Source organism: Sylvia atricapilla, chromosome 1 (genome assembly GCF_009819655.1).
Source record: "Sylvia atricapilla isolate bSylAtr1 chromosome 1, bSylAtr1.pri, whole genome shotgun sequence".
NCBI classification, from domain to species: Eukaryota; Metazoa; Chordata; class Aves; order Passeriformes; family Sylviidae; genus Sylvia; species Sylvia atricapilla.
In genome coordinates this window covers 144,146,335-144,170,383 of record NC_089140.1, presented here as the reverse complement: position 1 = coordinate 144,170,383, position 24,049 = coordinate 144,146,335, and the positions used below count along the sequence as shown (strand labels likewise).

The 24,049-nt window shown below is 43.6% G+C and overlaps 1 protein-coding gene across 1 annotated transcript in view; it reads left to right on the top strand.

Annotated features, from left to right (window-relative positions):
* Positions 1 to 4,425: 4,425 nt before the first annotated feature.
* Positions 4,426 to 24,049, top strand: part of ADCY8 (adenylate cyclase 8) — a 117,911-nt gene continuing 98,287 nt past the window's right edge. The window contains exon 1 of the mRNA XM_066336170.1: positions 4,426 to 5,355. Within this exon, the coding sequence (XP_066192267.1) occupies positions 4,426 to 5,355 (930 nt within the window). The remainder of the gene's footprint in view (positions 5,356 to 24,049) is intronic.

The following is a 24,049-nucleotide window of genomic DNA, read 5'->3' as shown; positions in this document are numbered from 1 at the left end:
GCTTTGTCAAATATTTATTTAAATAAAAAATATGTATATTAACACAAGTGTTCCTTCATAATGTGCTGGAGATTAAGCCATCTTTATTGGAGAATCCTGGAGAGCTTTGCAGAGCATGGTGCCATGTTTTCAATCCTGAACACATAAATAGTCCCGCTAAAGTGAATGAGATCATTATTTGCATGATTAAGTATCAAAACATTAAATTGTACATAAATGCTACTGCTGTGGGTAGAGAGGGGGAAGAAGGAGTGCGACATAAACTTTCAGGTGACAGAAGAGGAACAAATTCTGCCTGATTTTTCATCCTTCAAATGCCTTCTAGTGACAGTATTATTTTTAAATGGCTTTTAGTGATTTTGTGACACTGCCAAGTCATTTAGCTCTATTAAAAAAAAAAAATCCAATAACAGCAAAGACTGAATAATGCACAGTATTAATCTAGTGCCAACTGAGTTTGGGACTTACAGGACTTTGTGCGTGTGTGAAATTACCTTCTTGGACCCTGAGCTCATCCAGCCTTCACTGGCAATGAGGGCATTGGCAGGATCACCCTCTCCTGCTCCCCAGGATGGTCAGGCTTCTTCCTTGTCTACAGAGCCAAGAGCATTGCTGCAGCAGGTGCCAATGCTCAGATCTTGTCCCCTTCTTGGTAAACCTCCACAAAGGTGCCCAGCACTTCAGTGGCTGACTCACAAATACACGCAAGAAATGAGCACACCGACTGTCACCTAGACGCTCTGCGCTGCTTTGCCATCGCCACTGAACAGAGAGTAGGCTCACCAAACACACAGATGGCACAGAGCTGGGGAGGGCTGCTGGCATGGAGGAGGACAGGTTTAGTTTTCAACATGTTCTATTTCAAATTTGGCATGCAGGGTGGAAAAAACAATGCATTCCAGTGAGGGCAAATGCAAGATACTTCATGTAGGCTGTTAGGCACATATGGAGCAAGTGACACCTGCCCAGGCCTTGAGGACAGCAAAGTTTCAGTTGGTCATTGGTTCTGGATAAGCCTGTGAAGGGAGGACGACAGATATGTCCCAGGATGTATAAATAGGAGTGCAGATCATAAAACACAGAAGTAGATATAAGACAACTTTCCACTGTAGAACAAAGTTGAGCTGTATGAATTTCACAGAGCGGGAAGAAAGAAAGATGATAAAATCATGAAACAAAAGTATATAACCAAGAAAAAAAAAAACCAAAATCAGAGATCTAGAAAATGTGACCCACAGGGGAGAAAATGACAGAAATTATGCTATTTAGCCTAAGCAATGAGAAGAGGAAGAGGGAGTGGATAGAAGAGACATTCATTAAATATAAATACTGCCAGGATAATCTGTTCTCCCTGTTCATGGTGGACAGGACGAGAACTGATGTGCTTAGTGAATGCTGCAAGGAATGTTCAGGTTAGATATGAAAATGATAAGGATGAAGAAGCACAAAAATAGACTGCCTGGGGAGTACAGAGCTTCTATCACAGGAAAAATGATGAAAGGAAATTTCACTCTGCCATGAGGCAAAGGAAACTGCCAGCATTGTGATTCAGTGCATACGGTAACATTAGAGAACAGGGATGTCCCTATCTTGGTTTCATCTTATCTCTTTTGAATGGGTGTCTTCTTAAACAGCATTATATATTTGTTTCCTTTTCCTTTATTTATCATGATTTGTGTTGAGCAATCTGAATGAGACAGATGCTTTCATTCTGTGCTCTTGGGTAATAGCACTAACAATTATAATTTCTTTCATTAGAGAAATATATAGGGTTTTGCGTAAGATTTCTCCTCTTATAGTATCATTTTGATCCTGAAGTGGTGCTGCAATTTCCATAGGTTTTATCTAGGAGCAAGGATATGTGTCCCTATTACTATTGTGAAATGAGTATTAATCCTTTCCAGGTTAACAGGGTCATGCTGAACCACAGGAAAGACCCATCTCTGCTCACAAAAATGCCCCTCTTTGCTTATCTGGACTCTGGAGAACAAGAATTTCCTCTGCTTATATCTGTACAAAACCTGCCTCACACATGGGACACAGACTTGGCTTGAGTTCTCAAACCTATTGTAGTGTAAATACAGAAACAATCAGTGAAATTCTTCCTAAATTTCCATGTCTTCCTGGCAATAATAATAATAATAAAAGATGAATTAAGCAATGACAGCTGGAGGGGGGTTCATGGAGGCTCAGACACACTGGAAGTCAAGCATAACATGTTATTTGTAAGCACCCCAACTTCCAAAAAGCTACCTGCTAGTGGAGTAGCACAGCTCCCTTCCAGGCAGGGCCTCTGTCCACACTGTTGCTGTTACAATATGCAGCTGCATATTTATCTCAAAGAGTTCAGCAGGCATCACTCTTGTCTTTTGAAACACAGAGAAAACATTCTGCCCTTAATTTGCCATAGTCTAATGTGTAGATTCTATCTGCTTCAGCTCCAAAACTGGAGGTTTCAGCCTTTCTCCCAGGAGAGAGTTCAGACACTTTAACAGGGTTTACTTTGGGCAGAGGAGGAATGGGAGAGATAAAGATAGACACCTCTTCCTCTCTGGGTTGTGCCACCACGCACAGTGCATCCAGCTTTGCTGGCATAGAGTGATTCCACAAGCAGAGGAGCAGGAACAATTTCATCTGCCAGCATGGGCAGTGAGGAGTGGCTTTGTATCCAGGCTCTGTGTATGGGACAGCTTGTGTTATTTCTCCAGCATCTTTAATGTAAATACTGTCAGGACATCATCATCAAGCACTCAACACAGGATGGCCAAAGCCACAGTGCTGGCAGTGACATCACCTTTCTGAGAGGGTCAGAACTTGCTCAGGCAGAGGTGGAGGGCTTCGTAGGGCTCCCCTTTCCTGGGCAAGTGTGTTCTCTCCAAGCAAAGCTTGGGGATCTTCCTTGTGGTAGGGCAGAGGGATGCCAGGCTGCAGCATCAGCTCTCACTGAGCGCTGTGGAGGGATGCACCTGCCAGGCAAGACGGGACAGTCTGGGCACCTAGAGGAGCAGCTCAGAGAAACCTAAGCGACGCCTGAAGGAGCCTCGTGGGACCAGGAGACCCGCTCCGCGGCAACCCCCGCCCACTGTCCCCCTCCCAGAGCCGCTGCTGCGGCTGCTTTAACCTGGCCGGGGGGGTGCTGGCAGCCCCGCCGACGTGGCGGGCATCAGCTGACCGCGCCGGGCTCTGCCTCCTCCCGGGCCGCCCGCCCGCAGCTCCACTCCGGCGGCGGCGGCTCCGCCGTGCTCGTCCCGCCGCTCCCGGGACAGCATCTGCCGCCAGCTCCCCGGGCCCCGCAGGCACCGCGCTCCCTGCGCTTTGCCCTCGCCCCTTCCTCCTGCTCCTCCTCCTCCTCCCTGCCCGCCGGGGAAGCCCCTGAGCCGAAGCACTCCCGGCCCGCGGAGAAGTTGGGATACTCCCAGCTGGCTTCCCAGAGCTCTGAGTTTAGGGCGGGATTTTCATTCCCCGCTCTTTCGCTTTTTTTTAGATTTCGGGTTTGATGTGATTTTTTTTTCTCCTCCTCCTTTCTTTCTTTTTTTCCCTCCTTTTTTTTTTTTTTTTTTTTTTTTTTTTTTTTTTTTTTTTTTTTTTTTTTTCGTTGCCAAGCAAGCCGAGTGTCTGCGATGGATGGGAGCCCCGAGTGCCCTCCGGGCAGAGGCGCCCCGTGAGCCAGGGGCATGCCCCGCCGCCGGGGGGAAGCGGGCGGGCAGCCCCCGGCCGGCGGCTCTGGCGCCGTGACCGAGGACGCCCGAGACCTGGCCGCCTCTCCCCTCCTACCCGAGCTCGCAGCGCTGCCGCTGACCGCAGCCGCGGGAATTACAGCAACTCTCGGGCACCAGACCTCGGAGCGGAGCCCGGGGATACCCGGAGGGAGGAGCTGCCGGCTGTGACCCGCTCTGCAAGGCGGCTGCCCCCACCCCTCCGTGCCTCCGGATGGGGCCGAAGATCGCCCACCGGGCAGCGGGGCTGCGCCCGTAGATGCTCCGCTCCTCCCTCCACCTCGTCTCCGGACCCGCGGCTCGGTTTCCCCGCCGCGCACCGCCCCGAGGAGGGCGCGCACCGAGCCCGCCGGGGCGCCGGGGCTGCGCCTCAGCCGCGCTCCGCGGGATGCGGCTCCGCGGGGCGCCGTGGGAGCGGGCACGGGGCTCGGGCCGCCTGCGCTAAGCCGGCGCAGCCGCCCCCCGGACCCCGGCGGCCAACCAGCCCCGCCGCCAGCCGCACCGCCAGACCCGGGGACCTGCCTATAAATGTGATCCCCGCACCGCCACCCCGCCGCCGCCACCCGCCCTTCGACATCCCCTCCCTCGTCTCCCGGGGTTCCATCCCTCCCCCTGCTCCCCTCCCCAAAGACGGTGTGTGCCCCCCCGGCCCTGCCCCCCCCCATCCGCCCCCCCCGCGCCGGTGCTCTGCCCCCCGCCAGTCACCGCCATGGAGCTCTCGGAGGTGCGGTGCCTGAGCGACAGCGATGAACTTTACACCATCAACAGGACTCCCCCCGGCAGCGGCAGACCCCAGCGCCTGCTGTGGCAGACGGCCGTGCGCCACATCACCGAGCAGCGCTTCATCCAGGAACACAGCAGCAGCAGCGGCGGCAGCAGCAGCGGCGGGGGCAAGGGCTTCAGCTCCGACGAGACCTGCTGCCCCAACCACCACCCGCACCCGCCGCACCACCACCACCACCTCCGGCGGCAGTCGGCCGGACGGAGTTTGGGTAGCGAGCGCCACAACAACGGAGGCACCAAAGTCTTCCCGGAGGGCACAAGCAGCAGCGGAGACTTGGGCTTTCTGCCCCTGGACTGTGCCCCCAGCAACTCTGACTTCTTCCTCAATTGGGGCTATACATACCGCGGCGTGATCTTCCCCACCCTCCGCAACTCCTTTAAGTCTCGGGACTTAGAGCGCCTTTACCAGCGCTACTTCTTGGGTCAGCGGCGCAAATCTGAGGTGGTCATGAACATCCTGGACGTGCTGACCAAGCTGACCCTGCTGTTCCTACACTTGACCCTGGCCTCTGCTCCCATGGACCCCATTAAGGGCATTCTCTTGGGCTTCTTCACTGGCATTGAGGTGGTGATCTGTGCCTTAGTGGTGGTCAGGAAGGACACGACCTCATACACCTACCTGCAGTACAGCGGTGTTGTCACTTGGGTGGCCATGGCCACGCAAATTCTGGCGGCAGGACTGGGCTGTGGCCTCCTTGGGGACGGCATTGGCTATGTGCTTTTCACGCTTTTTGCGACCTACAGCATGCTTCCCCTGCCGCTCACCTGGGCCATCCTGGCTGGACTGGTCACCTCTGTCCTGCAGCTCGTCATGCAACTGGTTATCCCCAGGTTTGCCGTGACTTCCCTCAACCAGGTACTGTGGTGAGGAGAGGGTGGGAACTGTCCTCTTCTCCATCACCCTGAGTGAGAGGAGGGGCGGGGGGGGATGTCCCAAAAGATCCTTTCCCTTTTAATCAGGTGCTCAGAAGTTCATTACCTAGAGGGGAGTTCATAGGTAAAAATCAACCTTCTTGTCTCCCCTTCCTCAGTTTCCCAGTGCCCATCCCAGTGTTTCACCTCAAGCTGGGACTTGGGACACCTTCTAACCACCCTGTCCCCTTTGCTTGTATATTCTCTACATTGCTGTCCTTTGGAAATGCATTTGGGAGAGAAGCTCCTGGGGCAAGTGCGGAGGATGGGTTATTTATTATTCCCTTCCCTGAAGCAGTGGTTTGGGGGTTGAGATGACCCTGTCTTGGCCAAACTCTCCCTATGCTCCCATTTTACTTCTCATGCTTTTAACTCTGAATCTGCTGGGGCAACTGGTACTTTTATATGTGAAGGGCAGCTTGATCTGACCTATGGGAAAACAGGAGCAAAGCATGCTGCTCTTTTGCAGGCAGAAACCAGTGAAACCTCAGTGAAGCCAGAGCAAAGCTCCCTCAGATTTGGTATGAGATCCTAGACTGTCTTAGAGGACACTAAGAAGCCTTTTCTGCTGGTGGTCAAAAGGCAAAGCATTGTTGTATTGAATCCTTACAAGTAGTGTCTAGGACAGAGTGCTGGTTACATGGCTGTGTGCTGCAGAATGCTGAAAGACCCTGGTCAGGATGGATCTGAGGGGTTAAAACTAGTTCTCACCTGACTGCACACTCAGATGACTTTTTCCGCAGAAAAGTGAGACTGCACCAAGCTCCCCATATCCCTGCAAGGCAAGAAAACAGTGGGTACTGGGACAACTTAATCCCAGAGAGTCTTGCTGCTCCCTTTTCCCTCCCTTTCCAGACTGTCACAACTCAGTGCTATCAATATTTCATAGCAGATTATCATATCCATTTGGCTTGCTCCACAGAATTGGGGAGAAATGGGTGGAGATACTGTCAGATAATCCCAAAAGGAGGGAGGATACTGAGGAATTTGTTGCTGGTGGCATGTTACTTACATGAGTGTTGGGATGTGCACCTGGGAAGTGACTGATCTTGCACTTGGAAGTTTGATATCCATGATTCTTGGGACACGTCTACCTTCCTTAGACCCTGGTCCTCCTGAAACCCCTGCCCACCTCTGCCCATCCCCTTACTACATGCACTTGTTAGCTGTGGGCTGCCTGACTTCATGTCCCAGTGATTGGGCTCACCCTGTTTTGGGAGAAGCTGTCCCGGTGTGTTGTGCCTGGCTGAGCCCTGTGAGACAATTAGGCTGAGGCAGAGTTGTTGCCCAGCCCTTGGTGATGTGCTGATGAATGAATTGCAGCCGCATACCGTGCCCTACTCCCGTGCACTGCTGGTGCTGTTAGTGATGGGTCAAAAGCTGTGTGAGTTATGCTGATTTCTTAATTTACTTCCATGTCCTCTCCTGGAGCTATGAGTAATGCGCTGCTATCTCATTACGCACCAGTATCACAGCTGTTTAACTGCTACACACAACGCACACATTTCCCACAGACATTTCCTGGGAGAGATAGTAATATCTTCGTTTTGCAGCCAGTTGTATGAACGACCTGCCTTGGAGCAGTGCACAATGAGAGATTACCAGCCAGATGATTGCTTTCATGAACTACGTATATAAATCCCCTTAACAGGATCCGCGCAGCTTGTCACACGTCGGTGTTGATTTTCACCGGCTCCCGCCTGCCCAAGGACCACTTAACATAGCCCGCCGCTTCGGCCCTTTGCCTCCAGCCCCTGCGGAGAGGCGGGACCCTTCCCCGTCCCGGGGCTGGCTGCCGGCCCGATGCCAGAGGAGCTCGGCGGGGTCGGGGAGCCGCTGTCCCGGCGCGGGCGGTGCGCGGAGCGCGGCCCCGAGCGCTGTCCGCCCGCGCGGTGCTGAAGGCGGCGCGGCGCGGCCCGGGGGCTCCCTCCAGCGGCCCCGCACGGACCGAGCCCGCCCGCGACCCCGCGCCCGCCGCCCCCAGCCCACGGCCCGCACCCTCCCGGGCCGCCCCTCGCACGGCGGGCCAGCGCTCGGCTCCGGGCCCCGGGCAGCCGGACCTGGTGCGCGGGTGAGGCACAGTCCTACTTTGGCACTTTCTGGTGTTGCATCATTTTCTTACTTTTGGCAGAGGGCTGCTGAGCCCTCTCGAGCGTTAGTGGATAAGGGCTTTTGCAGCTGATGAAGGATATAGAACTATTGCTTCACAGGTGAAGACAGAGAATTTAAATGACTGCGTCATCCAGGTTATGTAGGAAATCTTTGGGCCAACAAATATTTCTTCATCCTGCAGGCAAGACATTCTATTTTACCACAAGGCGCAGGTAAAATACAGCATCTTCCTTTCAAAGAAGCCTTACAAGACTAAATGAATTATTTCATTATGTACCAATATCTGTGAGCATCTTGCTCTTCCTCAGGATGCAGACAGATCCTTACACCGGACAAAAATCAGGAATTAAAGTACGCAATGAAAGAAAAAGCAGATAGCGAAACTCTGATCATGGTACAAATAATGGGTTTTCTACTGTTTACAAAACAATCTTTTGTTTGTTTGTTTGTTTGTTTGTTTGTTTGTTTTATCAGGATTTCATACATAGAAAACAATGAATTCAGTTCTGAACAGAAAAAAAAAAGTGTCTGGAGTCAATTTAGTACTGTAGTCAGTAGCATCCATGGGCAAAAAGGTTGTGACCTCTTCTCAGTCACACAGGTATAAGTCAGCCATACATTTATCTAAACTCATAAAGTTGAAACAGTTTACAGTGTTGAAAAGGAAAAGCATATGCTTTGATGTGTTTTCCCCTAACATCTCAATTTAGTTTTCACTCAAAAGTTTGTTCACAAGCAGGTCAAACCATTAGTAATGTTGCATATAAGCATGCAGTACTGCTGCCTAGTTCACTCTTTGCTGTAGTTTTCATGCATTATCATGAATACAAATAATTCTCTCTGTTTACCTTTTTTTCTTGTGGTAACACTTAAGATGTCACCTAATTTTTCTTCCCTATCATCCTAGAAAAAGGTGAAGGAGAAAGGCTTTAAACTAGATTTTCTTAAAGTAACAAGAACAAAACCCCAAACATAGACTCACTAATTTCAATCCTGCTAAGTGCTGAGTGTTTCTGGGGAGATACTATCACTCTTAAACCCAACTGACTCCAGCCTGAAATGCTGAGGAATGTGTTGCTGCTCAGCTTGAGAGGAGCCATGAAAAAGGGACTGATACCATGACTTAAGTAAAGACTGCACTGATACTGATTAAAGACTGGGTCAGGAAGCAAATGAGAAATGAAAGATCTTGCTGCTAAACAAATGCAGTGCATGGATTTGTGAACCTGGCCAGACACCACGATGGGGGTAGGGTTTGTCTTGATATTCCCCAAAATGAAAGTTTTATTTGTATTGCATTCATTTTTACTTTTTCCTGGGTAACAATGTTTGCAATCCAAAATTTCAAAGACCACATATGTGTTTCAGGCATATCAGGAAGAACAAACAACTCAGAGCTCCTTCATGTTATGTAACATAGGCAGATGATAAAATAGACACGAATTTTGACAGGCTTGAAATTATGTAAACTACACACATACTCTGGATTTTAATCCTCTGCCTTTGCACTCTTCATTCACATGAGCAAATTCCACATCAATCAGTAAGACTATTCTCATTACTAAATCATGTATATAAGGGATACCTTGAATAAACAAGTCCTAAATTATGCATATTAAATAAAACTTTAAAAGTACATTTAGAAATAACCTTGAAGTGGGTATTATTAAGATTGGGTAAGCTCATTCTTTTCCCTCTATGTTCCAAGCCTAGGCAGTTCTGTGAATTAATTTTTTCCCTGCTTATTTTTTCCCCAGATCCTCTCTCAGGGTTATTAATAGAGGGAAAGGCAGAATTTATGAAGTCACAAGGAGCCCTACAGAGATAAATCTGTGTAATTGTACAATGGAAACTGACAGCTTTTGCATGCATATTTCAGCTACGTGTTTTCCAAAATCTGATCATAGATATCAGTATATGAGTATATGCAAACACACTCATCTCTTCAAAATTTCTTCTAAATGCTTTGGAAAATCTATTCAATCTGTGAAATATAAGGACATTTCAAAGTTAGCTACCATTTGAGAAGCAGGATCAAAGCACTCAACCTTTCTCTTCATGTTTATTTTTGTAGCATTATTTTGCTATGTATTTTTCTGCCATAGTCTTTTGTGGGCAATTTATACATGGAGTGTGTGATTTTAGACTGGATTATGAACTGCTTTCCTTTTATATCCTGTAATATCACCTGACCAGTATCAGTGGGTCACAGCTTAATTAGATTAGCATTGGATACACTTTTCTCTAAAGCAGCCGCATCATTGTTGTTCTAAGTAGGGCAAATGCACTAAGTATATTTGCAATTTGGCGATTATTTGCCTCTAATATGTAGGAACTCAGAGAAAACCATGAATGAAATCCACTTTCATGAGTGAATTTCAGCTTACAACAGTCAGTGTGCTTGTTCTCACTAAAACTTACCTTGCAGATTTGATGTGACATTTTTTCTGCTGTCAGAACACTTCTGGGTTGCTTTCAAGAGTTTGTTTATTGCTTGTTTGTTGTTTTTCATGGCCTAGAAAGAGGCATGTGCTCCAAAACAGCAACATCTAATCCAAATAAACACATACCAGAGCGCTGCACTTACAACTCAGTTAACAGCAGATCATGTTTGAATGATCCTTATTAGCCTGTACAGAAGTCTGAAGGGGATAAACATCTCCAGTTCAGCTTCCTATTGCACTTCTCAACACTTCAATGATGTCATGGGAACAGGAAAGGGAAGAAGGCAAAACTAGAACTGTTCAAGGGATTAGTCTTTTTCCAGAAGGCAGGGAAGATGGAGGGTAGAGCATCTTCTCCTTACCTTTTCCTAAATTCCAGAATATCTCGCTGTGCATGAGATAAATTACAATGTTTTACATAAAAGGGGAAATTTAGTAAACAGAAAATAAATTATTCTTTTAAATTAATACTTGGGTTGATGGAAACACAAAACCTGAAATCCTTACTCACCTCCTGCCTGGCACTCCATTCCTGTAGGCACTTTGTCAACATCGTGTTAACAAAATGTATAATGGTCCAGAGAATGGTCAGTGCCGTGGGTGGGGAACGGGATGAAAGGCAGCACTCACTGAGTGGTGGCAAAGTGGCAGCCTGTCACAAGTGGGGTACCCACAGGGTCGATACTGGGCTCAACACTGCTTAAGATCTTTATAAGTGATCTGGAAGATGGGATCAAGTGTACCCTTACGAAGTTTGTCCTTGGTCCCAAAGTGAGTCAGGAAAGGTGAAGTCACCCTTCAGGAAGATCTGGATTGTCTGGAAGAGTGGGCTGGCAAGAGCGCTATGAAGTTCAACAAGGACTGAACTTTGCATGGGAAAAAGCATAATCCAGGATTGCAGCACAGGCTGGAATCTGCCTGGCTGGGAATCAGGTTTATGGAAAGGGATCTGGGGGGCCTGGTGGAAACCATATTCAGAATGGGTGACCAGTGTGCAGCTAGGGCAGAGAAAGCCATCAGGAGGCTGGGCTGCATTGACAAGGACATCCCCAGCAGAGATCGAGAAGTCATTACCTCCCTTTATTCCAGGCAAGCACTTGCCTGGCCTGGAATACTGTGTTCAGGTTTGGTCCTAGCTATACAAAAAAGATGTGGACTGGCTGGACAGGGCTCAAAGAGAGGGCACAAAGATGAGCAAATAAGGGGGAAGCCTGACCTATGGGGAAAGGCTGAGAAAACTGGGTGTATTCAACCTTGAACAAAGGGGGTTTAGGGGAGACTTTTTCACCCTTTAGTATTTAAAGGACGGGAACAAAGCTCAGACTCCTTTTCTACAAGGAGTCTTATAAAAAGGTGTGGGGTAATGTGTAAAAGTAACTCTTGTGGAGATTATGATTGGACACAAGATGAAAAATATTTGCAATGAGAAAAGTCTCTCCAGGGAAGTGGTGGGTTGACTGACATTGGATACCTTTAGGATTTGTCTGGACAGATTGCTGGACCATATTGTCTAGACTCTGCTTTTGTCAAGAAAGTCTGGACCAGTTGTGATCCTGGAGATCCTTTCCAAACTTGTATCCAAGGTTGTGTCTGTGTATATGTGTCTGTGATTATATGATCATATTTCCCTAAGTGTAGCCTTCTTGCCTGTAACTGTGCTTCTGTTTCCATGCATCTCATAAAGTGATCAATAACTTTATGTTTAAATTACCAGGCAGCCTACCCTACCTAGCATCCAAACACTGTTCTACTTGGAACACATTTTGCAGTTGTACTACACACACAGCACGTGTCCAATGTCAGAGTCAGCAGAGAAGGTTACTGTGCTCTTCCTCTATGTAACAAATGTGGTAATAAAAACATTCCTGAGATGTGGTAGACCAAGGTTTGAATCCCGTTTTTTCCCAGAGAGGATTAAAGTCTGTCTCTTTTCCTCACCAGAGAGTTTCCAAAGCAAAATTCCCATTCCTAGCATGACTGTTCTTAAGTTAAGATAAAAGTTTAAGATTAAATGTGAAAAAAGAAAAAATTAAAAAGTAATAATCCTGACTCTGTAACCAACTGATTATGGAATTCATCACTGGAGGTGCCCTTGCTCAACATTTCAGTGTTTAATTTTATGTTGTTAAATCATTCCCTCAAGCACAGGTCCCAACCAGCAGACTGTACAGTCTGATCTCCACTCTGACATGATGAATCTTGAACTTCTTTTTCAGAGTGCTGAAAAGTCCAAATATGTGGGAAAACATAACAGTGATTCTCTAAATCCTAGGGAAAACAGAAGTTTTAGACATACTCCCTGCATTTTATTGTTACAGAGTCTTTTTGCATACTGTGTAACGATCTGTAAGAGCATGGTGGCATTCAACATAGGCTTCTGAATTAAACTGTAGTTGTTGTGTGTCTGCAGATGAGCTGCTCAATGACCTTGCTTTGTGGCTCATGAGCCCTTTTTTCTTCATCTCACCTTTCTTACAAAGACAAGTTCTGTCACTTGCTCTGTTCTTGGTGCAGTGCAGGTTGTATCTATCATGAGTGCAGAAAGGACTGTAGAGTTTTCAGTCTGACCCAAGGAGGGAGATGAATGCAAATCACTGTGTTACTGCTGCAGTGAATCTTGAGCATTTTTGTTAGCGGCCTCAGTCATTCAAACCAGGATGGGTGAGACTGGGCTCATCCAAAGTCATCAAGCACAAAAAGTCCTGCGGATCTGGCATTTCTTAAACTAAAATTTTTCTAAGGGATATCATTAAGACCTGACTTACTCACAGGCTCCCAACAGCTTCATTTATATCCTTGATTTAAAGTCCACAGAATGAAATATAAAGAATCCCATACATATTAGGATTTTTAGGTGAACCATGAAGATGACTTCTCAGGACTCTCTTTAGGGGAAGCTTTGCTCTGAATCCACAGTTCTTCTGAAAGAGAAGACAAATGTCGACATCCAACTCCTCCAGGAACCTCTCTGAATGAGCTCTGTCATGCTTATCTCTCCAAACAGCCAGGTCTGCTGAGAGAAATACCAGTGGGGTGCTGCTTAACCTAGAACAAAAACATCAGGAACTGTACACAGGATGAAGTGCAAAGACAGGCAGCTGTTGGCTGTCAGAGGAATGTCTTGTCATATGAGTTGCATTTATTAGCAACTTTTTTAAGAAGTGATGTTATTTCATTTGCCAGCTTCTTCTGCTGCAAGGTCTCATGCAATTAGCCCCAGAGATAGGAAGGCTGCAGAGTTCATTATTTACCGTTGCTGCAGTGTGAGAAGCAGCCAAAGTATATCAGTGTAAAAAAAAAAAAAAATCAAAACTAACACAAGCCAATTTTTTTCCATGATCACAACAAATAGTTATACTTCTTCCAAAGAGTCTGATGTTGGTTTTATTATTTTATATGATGCATTAGTTTTAATCTAGATATCGGTATCCCCAGTATAAATGAAATCATGTCTGAGTTCAATAATCTAATTTTTATTAGATTTCATTTATTTTTTATTTTTCAATTTTAATTTAATAGTCACTTTGTAGTTTTGTATTTTCCACTACCTTCACTTTCCTTTTTAGAAATTTTATTTTCCCCTTAAAAATAAAAAATGCAGAAATCTTTCTTTAATGAAATTAATGGAAGCATTCTGTAGTGTCAGAGTCTTAATTTTGAAATTCAGTTTATTTCTTTGGGTTGATCCAGTCTTCAGGCACTTTGCTATTTCTCCTTTATTCAAACTCTACTGCTTCATTTACCTTAGAACTACTCAGAGATGAAGCTATCTATTCTGTGTTCCTTGCATTAGTTCTGCCACAGTAGAAAGCTCATTCATGAATCCATAACTATCACCACAATGAAAAGAAGAAATAATAAAAAACCAGGAAGATGAATCAGCACAGAAAAAGTAAATGATATTACACAGTGCAGAAGAGGTTATATAATTCTGGAGCTAGGATTTTACGTAAAGAAATTACTTAGATCTCAAGGAAGTTATTCAAATAATGGCTTAAGATCTAGATGTACACATTCTTTTATCCTATGATCCTCTTGTCATATGGGAAAGTACTTTCAATGCCTATTAATATTAATAAGCTTCATAAGTATACTAGAGAGGGTTATAATTGACAAAGAAATCATCCCACGTGTGCTGAGTATAATCTGATGTGCAAGTATGCATGTTCTTTTAGCAGGAGTAATATTCACCACAGATTTCAGCTAGGGATTGGGAATGAGGATCATACTCATTCCATCACTAAATTAATCACTGGTCTGTGGTGACCCACACACATCTTTATGCATTTGAGAGCTTCATTTGATTTGAAATTTTGCCTTCCTCAGCTGCTGTAATAAGTGACTAATATGTTTAATTACTTCGAGATTTTTTTGTGTAAAACATCCCAACGTCTTCTGTGATGTATCAAAAGAGAAATACTTCATTGGTTTCTTTCAGCCATGCACATTTTTATTGAAATATCAATCCATCGAATATAGTGGGAATATGTTGGATTGTGTGGCCACAGTGATCATTGTGTCCAGGGAGGTTCAGGCTCCTGAAGGGAAACAGATGAGACAAGTCTCTTTGGTTAAGTACAAGAGTCTATTTTATTTCTTCCCCCCACCCTGAGCCAGGGAGGGAGAGGAAGGCAAAGAGAGCCAAGGCCAAGAGGGAGAGCCTCACCTCCACCTCCCCTTAAGTAGAGGGTCTGGGGGTGGGGCAAAGGTGAGGCATTGACCTGAAGCCAACGGGGACACACTGAGGGGAAAGGAACCACAAGACCAAGGTCATTGAGGGGAGGCAGAACCAGGCAAATCATTGTGCACAGAGCACACTGGAAGCATCCCCTCAGGCAGGAGGGGCAGCCAGAGTCTGTCCTGCCAAGGCCAGATGCTGAGTACTAAACTGAGTGTCTGAAAGGACTCCACAGGAATGCATGCTTATTTAACTTCATTCTTTCTTTAAAGTTCTGTTTCCACATCATTCTCTTCAGAGCTGGAAGGTATGTCATATAAGGAAATGTTAAGAACTCTGGTTTTGTCTAGTTTGGAGAAGAGGAGACTAAAGTGTGACCTTGTTGCTCTCTAACAGCTTCCTGAGGGAGGGAAGGGGAGAGAGAGGTCCTGAGCTCTTCTCCCTGGGATCCATTGACAGGACATGTGGGAATGGTTCGAAGCTCGACCAGGGAACTCAAAGAATGGACATTAGGATCCAATTCTCTACCCAGAGGCTGTTCAAACACTGGAACAGGCTCTATGGAGAGGTGATCAATGTCCCAAGTATGTCAGTATCTAAGAGACATTTAGAAAATACCCTTAATAACGTGCTTTAACTTTTGATAGTGCCTGAAGTGGTCAGGCAGTAGGACTAGAAGGCTGTTGTAGGTCCCATGAAACTGAAATTATTCTATTCTCTTCTGTTGTATTCTGTTCTACTTCAGCCTGATCATCAGTAACTCTAACATCCACCTGTTACTGAGAAGATGTAAAAGTAGATGTCATATAGGTGAAAAGGACCTGGGGGTGTTGGTTAATAGCTGCCTGAACATGAGCCAGTGTGTGCCCAGGTGGTCACGGACATCAGTGGCACCTGGCCTCTGTCAGCAATAGTGTGGCCAGCAGGGCTAGGGCAGTGATAATCCCCCTGTGCTGGGCACTGGGGAGGCCACACCTCAAATCCTGTGTCCAGTTTTAGGCCTCTTACTGCAAGAAAGACATTGAGGGGCTGCAATGTGTCCAGAGCAGGACAATGGAGCTGGGGAAGGGGCTGGAGCACAGGTCAGATGAGGAGCAGCTGAGGGAGCTGGGGGTGTTCAGCCTGGAGCAGAGGATCTGGGGGTACTTTATCACTCTCTACAACTGCCTGAAAGGAGGCTGTAGCCAGGTGTGGATTGATCTCTTCCCAAGTAACAAGAGACAGAACGAGAGGATGTGGCTTCAAATTTCCCCAGTAGAGGTTTAGATTAGATAATGGGAAAAAATTCTTCATCAAAAGGATTGTCAAGCTCTGGAGCAGGCTGTGTACAGGAGTGGTGGTGTCACTATCCCTGGAGGGATTTAAAAGTCATAGAGATGTGACACTTAGGGACATGGTTTAGTGGCAGATTTAGCAGTGCTGGATTAACAGTTGGACTTGATGGTCTTAGAGGTATTTCCCAGCCAAACTGATTCTATGATTCTTTATAGTAACATATTCTTGAAACATTAAGGGTGTAGTATACCTCAAAATGATTGGAGAGATTTACAGTAGATTTCTCTAGGATCTGAAGGTCCTTGAGAGAAGCCAGTGAAAATTCTTTTTTGAGAATTAAGCAGAACTGAAGCCATATGAAATTTGCCTAAAGGCTGTACAAGTTTTACAAGTTGATGTAAAACTTTTTTTACATTTCAAAATGTAGCCAAATGCCACTCTGACTGATGCAATGACAATTTAAATGTTCTCTGCAATCCTGAGAGTAACAGCAGTCTGCTGACAACAATAGAAAGAGAAGAATTTATTATATGTATTTAATTTGTGCTAATGGAATTGCTCTTGTCTGCTGTGTTCCATTAGTCACCTGAGAGGCAGTAAGAAATGCCAGAAGTACACAAGAAGTGCTCCCATTTTCTATGTGGTGGTACAGGATGGTAAGCTCCCATTAATCTTCTTAAAATCTCAATAGCTCTTCATGCTTAGAAATTATTTTTTCAATGCCTTATTATTTTCTTCCCTGTAAAAATGTACTTGTGTCTGGTTATTCTTAAGGTACATTTTCTGATGACAGCCACTCTTCTTTGCTACCGCTGCATGGCAGATAATATGTAACACAGGCATTCAGTTACTTCAACTCTCATCAACAATCAAAACAATAAAATCTAGAAGCTGTAAGTGCAGAACTCTCCAAAGCATTGTGACTTTGGAGAACGAGTGTAAAAGAATGCAACTTAACATATCAATTATTTTAAACTCAAGAAAAACTCTCATATGCATTAAAGATTGATATAAGTTTGAGTTGTTCAATGTCTCTTAGACTTTGCAAAGATTGTGAAGGTAGTTGCTCCTCTCCTTTTCAATCAGGTAATAGAATTGTGCTGACCAGATGGCTTTCCGTGACACCACAACATGCTAACTTCCACACTGAGTTTACAAATAGTCTATCCAAGTGAATTTATTAAAGAACACTTCTGATAGCATACAAAAAGGGAGAGGATTTGAGATAACTTCTGGTTTTCTTCTGCAATTCAAAGCTTCTGTAATTTGATTTGAGAGAGTTGATTTTTTTTTAATCTGAAAGCAATATATGTATCTAGTAAGATTTCACATATACATTTCTAAAGGTTCAGAAAACTTCATAGATTTACATATATTTTTATTATATGATGCAAATACTCAGCAAAAGCAATGCTGTGAAATTTCATGCTTTATTCCTTTTTTTGTAACTTGCTTTCAGGCTCAGTAATTACATTTGCAAGTCAAAATAATATTTACTATGTCCCTAAAGTTTGTGTGTATCTGAAGATGGTTTATAGGTGCAATTTAAAAATGGAAAATATGCACACCATTAATTAAGAGATGTTATTTCTAATTACTGTCATTAAACTATAATCTGGAAATCAAACTGTCATATTCTGGCTAACATCAATGTAGATTTAGCAGCTGCAGATTTTAAGCTTAGTTCCCTTTACTATGGAATGACAATTCAAGGAATCTCAGACAAGGAAAAAAGAGAAGGTTAGAGCATCCTACATATAAGGAAGTCATTAAAAATCCAAACCATAAACACATATGTACACAGAAAAAACCCAGATTTTCTTACAGACTTTGTATAAAACTTGTCTCCAAAACACGGAAGAATAGGTGGTCACAGATATTATTCCCAGGATAATTATCTGGCCTAAAGCCCATTTTACAAAGTGATCAAGGAACTTAAAAATATAGCAAGGTAGTGAGGGAGAGTTTCAACACTCCACAATTTCTTTAAATCACTTAAGTGGTTTTAAGAATGTTTTGTGGGGCTGACTAACTCCCACCAAACTCAACAGAGTTTAATAGTCTGTTGTGCAGACAACACGAAACTGGAAGGAGTGACCGATACACCAAATGGCTCTGGTGCCTCTCAGAAGGACCTCAGTGGGCTGGAGAAATGGGCTAACATATGGCGTCACAGAATCACAGTATCCTTGAGGTTTGGGAAGATCTCTGAGATCCTCAAGTCCAGCTCTTAATCCAGTTCCAGTGTTTTCACCATGGCCCCAAGTGCCACATCCACTTGCCTTCTCAGCAGGCCCAGTGATGGTGACTCCACCACTTCCCTGCAGTCTGTTCCAGTGCCTGATCACCCTTCCAGTAATGAATTTTTTACTAATATACAATCTAAATCTCTCTGAAAGAACTTGAATCTATTTCCTGTTGTCCTGCCAGTAACTACCTAGAGAAGAGACTGACCCACATCTGTCTAAATCCTCCTGTCAAGGGGTTTAATAGTGACAGGGTGCCCCATGAACTTCCTTTCCTTCAGAAGGAGCCCCCAGAGCTCCCTCAGCCACTCCTCATCAGACTTGTGCTTCCTTTCCTTCAGAAGGAGCCCCCAGAGCTCCCTCAGCCACTCCTCATCAGACTTGTGCTCCAGCCCCTTCCCCAGTTTTATTCAGCAGAAGGGAAATGCAGCATTCTGTACCTAGGAAGGAATATTCCCATGCACCATAACAGACTGGCAGATGAGCAGCTGGAAAGCAGCTCCTGCAGAGAAGGCCCTGGAGAACGTGGTGGACACCAAACTGACCAGAAACCAAGAGGGTGAAGGCCAGTGGGCTCCTGTGCTGCCTTGGGCAGAATATTCTCATTAGGTTGAGGAAGGCAGTCTTTCCCTTCTGTTTGGTCCTCCTGAAACACATCTGGAGTGCCAGGACGAGTGCAGGACTACCCAGCACAGGAGACACACGAACATACTGGAGCAAGGCCAGAGAAAGGCTGTGAAGAGCTGCCAAATGAGGAGAGGCTGAGAGAGCTGGGACTGCTCAGGCTGGAGATGAGAAGGAACAGGGGTGTAGGGGGGGTGGTAATCTGATAATTATCTATAAATAGATTACTCTAAAGTAAGGAGACAGAGACAAACTTTTCTCAGCAGTGCCCGGAGACAGGATTATAGTCAATGTGCTTGAAATGAAATGCAGCAAATTCCACTTAAACATAAAAAAATACCTTTTTTTACTCTAAATGTGAATAAGCACTATGACAGGTTTTCTAGAGATTTTGTGAAGTATTCATTCTTAGGAATATTCAAAGTCTGACTGGACAAGACCTTAAGCAACTTGCAGGTGATCCTGCAAGATCTGACAATATGATCTCCAGAAGTCCTTTCCAAACTCATTGATTCTGCAATAACGTACAAGTATTGTTTCAAGAATACAGATACAAAGATCTACTGAGGTCTGGAGGGCAGAACTAATGTGGGAATCTAGACTAAACATGATTACATGGTTATGTGGGAGGCACATCTGTCATCACAGGGTGAGGCCTGATTTACATGCTGTGCCTTCTGCAACCACTTCAGAACATTCTAGCCTCCACTCATGGGAGGGACTGGCCTGCAGGCCTGTGTCAAAGAATCATGCAATCATTTAGGCTGACAAGGACATTTTGGATCATCAAATTTAACCATAAACCTAAAACTACGGAGTGCACCATATATCATCAGCTCTCATTCCTCTATGAGTGTTGTTCTATGGGTTTATCACCATCACATGGTTCAAAACTCAAAGCAGAAACCTTGCCTTCCAAGCACTGGACGTCTGCCTTTGCAGAAGCTCACAGCAAACATCAGGCACATGCTCACTTCCTGCTTCGTTTGGGGAACAATTGTGTCTCCACTTCCCAGATCTCCGTGGTCTGTGCAATATTGCAGGTGGAAGAGCTTGAATAATATTAGTAACACATGTCTTTCTTTCTACGAGCAAAAAAAGTTCCTCTATCAGTACCAACCATTCACTTTCCCATGGTCAGATTGCTAATTAATGTTCAGATATGTGATATAAGTATATGTTTGTGTGTATGTGTGTACTGTGTCTCCCTGGGGCTTTCTCAGCAGTCATAAGTGCCAAAGAAAGCTGGAGGCAGATTTACCCTCAGGCAGTCATTCTATCAAAGTTAGAACAGTGTTATGAGCAACAGATACTAACCTTTATAAAAAATAATAAAAAAAAAAAAGTAGAAACTAACCTTCTCCCAAGAAAGCACTGATGATCTTTAAACATACTGTTTTCAGTTGCAGTAGATCCTGTTTATTTTCACAATTTCTGCAGGATAGAGGATTACTCTAGAGTAAAGGAAAAGGAAGAGACAGCTGTGATAACCTTCAGATATGGAAGGGGTTGCTACAGAGAGGAAGAAATCAATTGTTCTGTTTCATCTATGAGAAACCATGAGATGATGGGTTAAGTTGTTCTAAGGAATAGTTACACTAAATAATAGGAGAAACCTTGAAAAAACAACATAAAACCAGTATCTTAAATAACCTTATTTTGCTTGGAAGGCTTTACCCTGAGGTATAATTAAACAGTTTAGAGTGGCAATTTTTAGGAGTGATTTAGGTAATATCCAGGACCCCAGAGCACGGGTTAAGTGACTTTTCAAGGTCCTCTCATGCTCTACTTTCTATAATTAAATGATACTTGCTCCTAATTTTGACTATGATGCAAAGTGTTCTCACCCCGTTTCAAAAGAAGTAAACCATTTTGTATATATAATGATTTCTGCCCTGAAGCTTATGGATTAGTCTGAATTATTTTCAATTATGTAGCCTGAAATGCCACAGCTTCAGGTATTTATATTTGTGGTTTGCTATAGGTATGTGGGATCAATAATATTGTTGATGGTTCAAGAAAACATCAGAATTTGATTGTCTTTTCCAAGAGGGTAACAACTGGTGGAGAGACTGTTGCCAAAATGCCATGTTGAAGATATAAAAACAAAGAAAAGTCAATCTGTTGATTGAATAGGGGCTATTTTTGCCCAGTGAAAAGTACTGGTTTAGGTCATCATCAGCTCATTTTACTTCATCTTTAATCTTTCTCATCTTATGTCTGATGATTAATAAATAAATCAACTGGTCTGATTTATTTCTTTTCATGTATATATATACACATATATATTCAGAGGAGCAGTATTATTTTAAATTCTTTCCATTGTATAAATGTGCATATACCACTTAATTACAAATAATAAGAATTTTCCTTGTTGTTCCTGCTCTAAGCAAATATTTCTGTAATTGTGTACCTTAAAAGGTATGTCTCAGAAATCTTTGGGACTACAGCTGCCTTTAAGACTATTCCTAGACAGGTGGTACACATGAAAATAATGGAAAGCGTATAGGAAAACAGAAGTAAATTTAGAGATTAATTCATGTTTGCTGAGCATCTGGGGCATCATTAAGACGGGAAAGAGTCTTGTCTCTAACTTTTCTCTGGGAATGCTCATGGAACATCTTGTCTCTTGCCAAGTTTTCCATGTATGACACCCAAAACAGATTCATTAGACCTGAGGATGCTTTCTGTCACTGCAGTAACAGAGTTGCTTCCCTAGGGCTGAGCATCTCACTCTGACACAAATGTAGAATTGGGCTTTTACTTTGGAACAGACAAAATATTTCTTCCCTTCTCCAATAATGAGAATGGCCTTAGCAGCAGACAGTTTTAACTCAGGGAACCTCGCAGCTAATGCTCTCTTCAAGGGCAATAAATTCCCACCTTGGTAGTGTATTTTAATCAAGTTTCTCATGTTGTGAAGGGCAATTCAGTCTTTCAGGAAAACGTCTTCATTTACAGACTACAAAATCAGTAGCAGACGTTCAGGGTAATTATACAGACAACTTTAGTGAAGTATTTTCAGACAACCATTTTTACTCCTGCCAGACACAAGAATCTCTTTGAAAAATGAATACTTTGCAAATTATCCTGGATTTTTTTTTCAAGATAGAAGATGGTATTAAATACACAGGAAAAATCCAGTTACTCTTGCTCTTCTTGGTGGAAGTCTCAGGTGGTCAGTAAAGGTAGGACATCCCGTGTTTTTTCATCATTATAATAAGTTTGAAGATGTACACATTGACAGTGTATGGATTAGGATGCATTTTTCCAGATGGATCATCCCATCCAAATTCAGTGGTATTGCTCTGTTCCTGACTGGACTGGCCCCTGAGCTACCACCTCACAATTGCAAGTCTTGCAGATCTGTGGTGTTTTGTCATCCAGCAAGGAATTTTTATTGAATACTGAGGTCAGCAAGAGCTGACTCCTCCCAGAGAAGGAACTTTGCCTTACTCTTTTGCAATGACTCTTCCATTTCAGTTTTCCAGTCCACCTGGAAGCTGAGGACTGCCACATACTTTGCACATGCTGCAGGTGTAGTCTAAATCTTAAATATCTCTATGTAGCCATGTTTTCCCTTCTGGAGGCCACCAGAAATGTATCAGCCTAAGAAAGGCATTTCTATTCCTAAAAGCCTGAGTTTTTCAGAAATGCAGCAGTTGCAATCCTTTACTACTTACTAGGAAAATATAAAAGATGTGAGGGTGGAGTTTGGGCTTTTTTTTTTCTAATTCTGCCAGGAACTGAAAATTTTAACATTGAAACACACACTTGTAAAAAATTAGCACCTCATAAAACTGTTCCATATTTGTGTTGCTTGTCTCTAAACATTGTTCTCCAATATTTGTATTTTTAATATTATCTTCTGAGGTATTTAGTCACAGTGTTCTACTTTTATAATTAATATTTGTATTTTTAATATTATCTTCTGAGGTATTTAGTCACAGTGTTCTACTTTTATAATTAATATTTGTATTTTTAATATCATCTTGTGAATTATTTAGTCACAGTGTTCTACTTTTACAATTAATATTTTTCTCCTTAAAAGTAATAACTGGCATTAGTCTTTGGGTTTTTTTTATAAACTCCTTGCATAAAATACTATACAGGAACATGTCAGAAGATAAGAAGGATCAAAATGCCTGGAAAAAAGTAATTTATGATACTACTACACAGTGCATTTATTGGAAAAATATGTTAGGCTTGTACTCATATAATGATTAATTATGCTGAATAACAAATGGATGTGAATATTCATGAGGATGACAACATGGAGGAGCCATTTGAGCTTGTTCTTGTTTTTACCTAGAATTTAATATAGGTTACACGTGTAATTACTGTACACGTGTCAGCCTTGAGATATCAGCTTTAGATCAACAGCTAGTGAGTTCATAATGCTCTGTACAGACATGGCTTTAATTGCTTTTAGCAGCACACTATCTAAATGAGACGAAGATAGCTTGAACAATGGAGCTTGGCTGGGGCCTTATTTTACTTTAAGACAAAATCTCTTTTTTTTTTTTTTAGTTTGAAACAATCTGACCAATGCTAACTGGCTGAGTGGCAGAACTTGTGCAGTAAGAACTGATTTTATCTTTGTAGAGAAACCAAAATATTCAAATTGTTATCAGGAAGGAGCCATAAGTGATTCCTTAGGATATCTGAAATGCTTTGTTTCACTCTTGTTCTGATATCTAACAGATCAAGATTGTCAGAAGAGATTGCTTGAAAAACCATCAGGGCCAGGATAAATACATCCATCAAATAGATGGAGATCTGGATCAAGTGTTAAACTCAATGAAGTGTCTCACCCTGTCATTACCTGAGACCTTTCTCCTTCAACCGTTTCATAATTTAAATACTAGGACTGGCTTTCAAAAAATATTTGCCAGTTGGAAGATCAGTTTATAAAACTGATTGTCTTTGGTTTTCTTTTTTTAAGCTCAGAAATAATGTTCTCTCTCCTGCCTAAAATTCCAGTGAGAGATCAACTTTATCAGCTAATTCTTGGCTGAAATTATGGGATGGTTTTTATGCCACGTAACACAGTGTCATCAGCCTTGGTATTCATATGCCAGCATCTCCCAAACCACACCCAATTTCTTTTTAAGCACTGGTCTGCTGAGTGCTCCTTTGAGCACAATATTTACGTATCCTGACTGCAGTGATATTGACTTAAATATTAAATCTGTGAGCTAAATACTCACTAAGACCAAACATTGCTTTGCCCAAGAAAATTTCCTTTTGAAGACAATC